Here is a 2,832-nt window from a genome sequence, read left to right as displayed (position 1 = left end):
AGGGTAGACGGACGCAGTCGCTCCCGTTGCGCGTTGCCAGGAGAGCGATGGAGCGGAGGAATGAAGGAGCGACGCAGCAGGCTGGTGAACAGACACAGTCGCTCCCGTTGCGCGTTGCCGGGAGAGCGATGGAGCGGAGGAGTGAAGGAGCAACGCAGCAGGAGGGTAGACGGACGCAGTCGCTCCCGTTGCGCGTTGCCAGGAGAGCGATGGAGCGGAGGAATGAAGGAGCGACGCAGCAGGCTGGTGAATGGACGCAGTCGCTCCTGTTGCGCGTTGCCGGGAGAGTGATGGAGCGGAGGAGTGAAGGAGCGACGCAGCAGGCTGGTGAACAGACACAGTCGCTCCCGTGGCGTGCGGAGCCGTGAGAGCGAGGGAGCGAAAGAGTGAGAGTGAGAGAGCGACGTAGGGGACAGCGATCGGTCACTTGGCCGTTTGCTCCACCAGCAGACTCGGACGGACTCGCCACGCCCCCTGGCAGCGGCGGCGGCGGCGGCGTGCGATTTCACAGTGAAGTCGCAGCCTGACGCCACACAGTGCCTGCATGTGTAGTAGTGAGTGAGAGAGGTGTAGCACACACGCGCACACGGAGAGAGAGATGGAGCACCGAGCACACACAAGTACCGTGTATCCGCACGGTGTGTCGCACTAGTGCCGCGTGGGCACGTCGCACTAGTCGTGTGTGTGGGTACACTGTCGCACCTAGTACCCACTATTGTCGTGCTAGTGCTGTGTGGTTATGCTGTCACACTAGTGCAGTGTATTGTGTCATGTCAGATGTCATCACACTAGTGCTGTGCATGCACGCAGTGTCGCACTAGTGCCTGCTATCGTCGCACTGGTGGTGTGCATACATACAGTATCACGAGTGCCAGCTATGATTACACTATTGTCAGCTATCGTCACACTAGTGCCGTGCATGCACGCAGTGTTGCACTAGTGCCAGCTATCATCGCACTAGTGCCGTGCATGCACGCAGTGCCGCACTAGTGCCAGCTATTGTCGCACTAGTACCGTGCATGCACGCAGTGACGCACTAGTGCCAGTTATCGCCGCACTAGTACCGTGCATGCACGCAGTGTCGCACTAGTGCCAGCTACCGTCGCACTAGTACCGTGCGTCAGGGGGGGCAAACCTTCCTTTTCCATATAAGGCTGTCTTGCTTTCTGTGAATCTAGGACGTGATGGTCGTCGGAGAGCCGTCGCTCATGGGCGGCGAGTTTGGCGACGAGGACGAGCGCCTCATCACGCGGCTCGAGAACACGCAGTACGAGCCGTCGAACGGCATCGACGACGCGGACGACTACGCCGCCGCCGCCGCCGCGGGCGCCGCCCCGACGATGACCTCTGCGGGGTCGTGGCCCGGCGGGCAGGACCGCAAGGCGGGGGCGCCGCCGGCCGGAGCGGGGGGCGGGGGCGGCGGCGGCCCCGACGTGCCCATCAAGACGGAGTGAGGGGGTGAGGGGAGAGCGAGGGAGCGACGCAGTGAGGAGGGTGGACAGACATGGTTGCTTCCCGCGTGTGCGGAGCTGTGAGAGCGAGGGAGCGACGCGGCATGGTGGACAGACGCGGTTGCTCCCCGCGGGTGCGGAGCCGTGAGAGCGAGGGATTTAAGGTAACATAGCAGTAACGCAATAGGGTGTTATTAATATCAAGAGTAGATAATAACACTCTTGATAATAACACTCTAGATAATAACACTCTAACAAGAGTAGACAATAAGTGTGTTATTATCTACTCTTGTTAATATGTTACCTTACCGTATTGTAGTTATATATATTCAGGTATCATATATTTAATAATTATATATGTGTGCGTGCGTTATATTTATATATATTATTATATTGATATCGATATTATACCTTATCGTATTATAATTGTACGTGTTATTTACCTGCTACTGTAATCAGTAGCTAATCATACTTATATAAAGCTATTATTAGCTCTATATATAGGTATCATTAGCTCCTTATTATATTCTTATATAATAAGATATTAGTAGCTGTGTATATATAGGTAACATTAGCCCTTGATTATACCCTCGTATCAAGAGTACATAATAAAACCATGGTTTTATTATGTACTCTTGCCTCGTATATAATAAGGTATTATAAGCCCTTTGATCCGAAATTTGGGACATTGCACCGTTTTGCAACAATATTTCTGAATGAAAAAAAGGTTGCGGGTCGGGGTCATCACCCGGACCCCCCTCCCCCCCCTCCCCTAGCAACTGTGTCTTGCGTGCCTTCCTTTCAAATCTAGCACCTTCTGCTGTTGAGATATTGAAAAAGGTTGTGAGGCATGAGCGTGTGTAGGCCAGTAATAAATATTACGACAGACAAGGTGGCTGGGCAGGCAGGCGGGCGGAAGGGTGGCAAAGAACAGAATAATTAACTTCCCCGCGAAACAAGACGACAAGCCGACGTCGTGAAATTCCTCAACGCAAGCGATGAAAGTTAATCTCATGGAATATATATATCTAGTCAGATTGCACATTATTTCTAACGTTACTTAACCCTGTTTTTGCTAATTTGTCAGTTTTGTTTTTATGACGTGGGGTGACGGCGGTGGGGCGTCTGCGTCTGTTGTCTGCTGCTGATGACGTGTTCATTACGTATGCAGCGGTGGCGCCGCCGCCGCGTAAATCCGCGTGTTAAAAAATTCACGGCCCGCTTTCCTCCTCCGCACGTCTTGTTGTTAGTTTTTGCCGCCGTCAGTAAAGGTAGCGACGTGCAAGACGGTTAATGTAGCGGCGAGAGAGACACACACAGAGAGAGAGAGAGAGAGAGAGAGAGAGAGAGAGAGAGAGAAGTAGTAAGAGAGAGAGAGAGA

The 2,832-nt window shown here is 53.0% G+C and overlaps 1 protein-coding gene across 1 annotated transcript in view; it reads left to right on the top strand.

The window, feature by feature from the left end:
- The window catches only part of LOC106815202 (LIM domain-binding protein 1-like), a gene marked incomplete at its 5' end in the record, with an annotated part of 8,545 nt that extends 7,091 nt beyond the window's left edge, over positions 1-1,454 (top strand). Inside the window, one exon of the mRNA XM_014819632.1 lies at positions 1,179-1,454. Coding sequence (XP_014675118.1) covers positions 1,179-1,454 — 276 coding nt within the window. The remainder of the gene's footprint in view (positions 1-1,178) is intronic.
- Between the last annotated feature and the right edge of the window lie 1,378 nt (positions 1,455-2,832).

This window comes from Priapulus caudatus, unplaced genomic scaffold (assembly GCF_000485595.1).
Source record: "Priapulus caudatus unplaced genomic scaffold, Priapulus_caudatus-5.0.1 Scaffold1062, whole genome shotgun sequence".
NCBI classification, from domain to species: domain Eukaryota; kingdom Metazoa; phylum Priapulida; class Priapulimorpha; order Priapulimorphida; family Priapulidae; genus Priapulus; species Priapulus caudatus.
The sequence above is the reverse complement of the archived record's forward strand: the minus strand, read 5'-3'. Positions and strand labels throughout refer to the sequence as shown.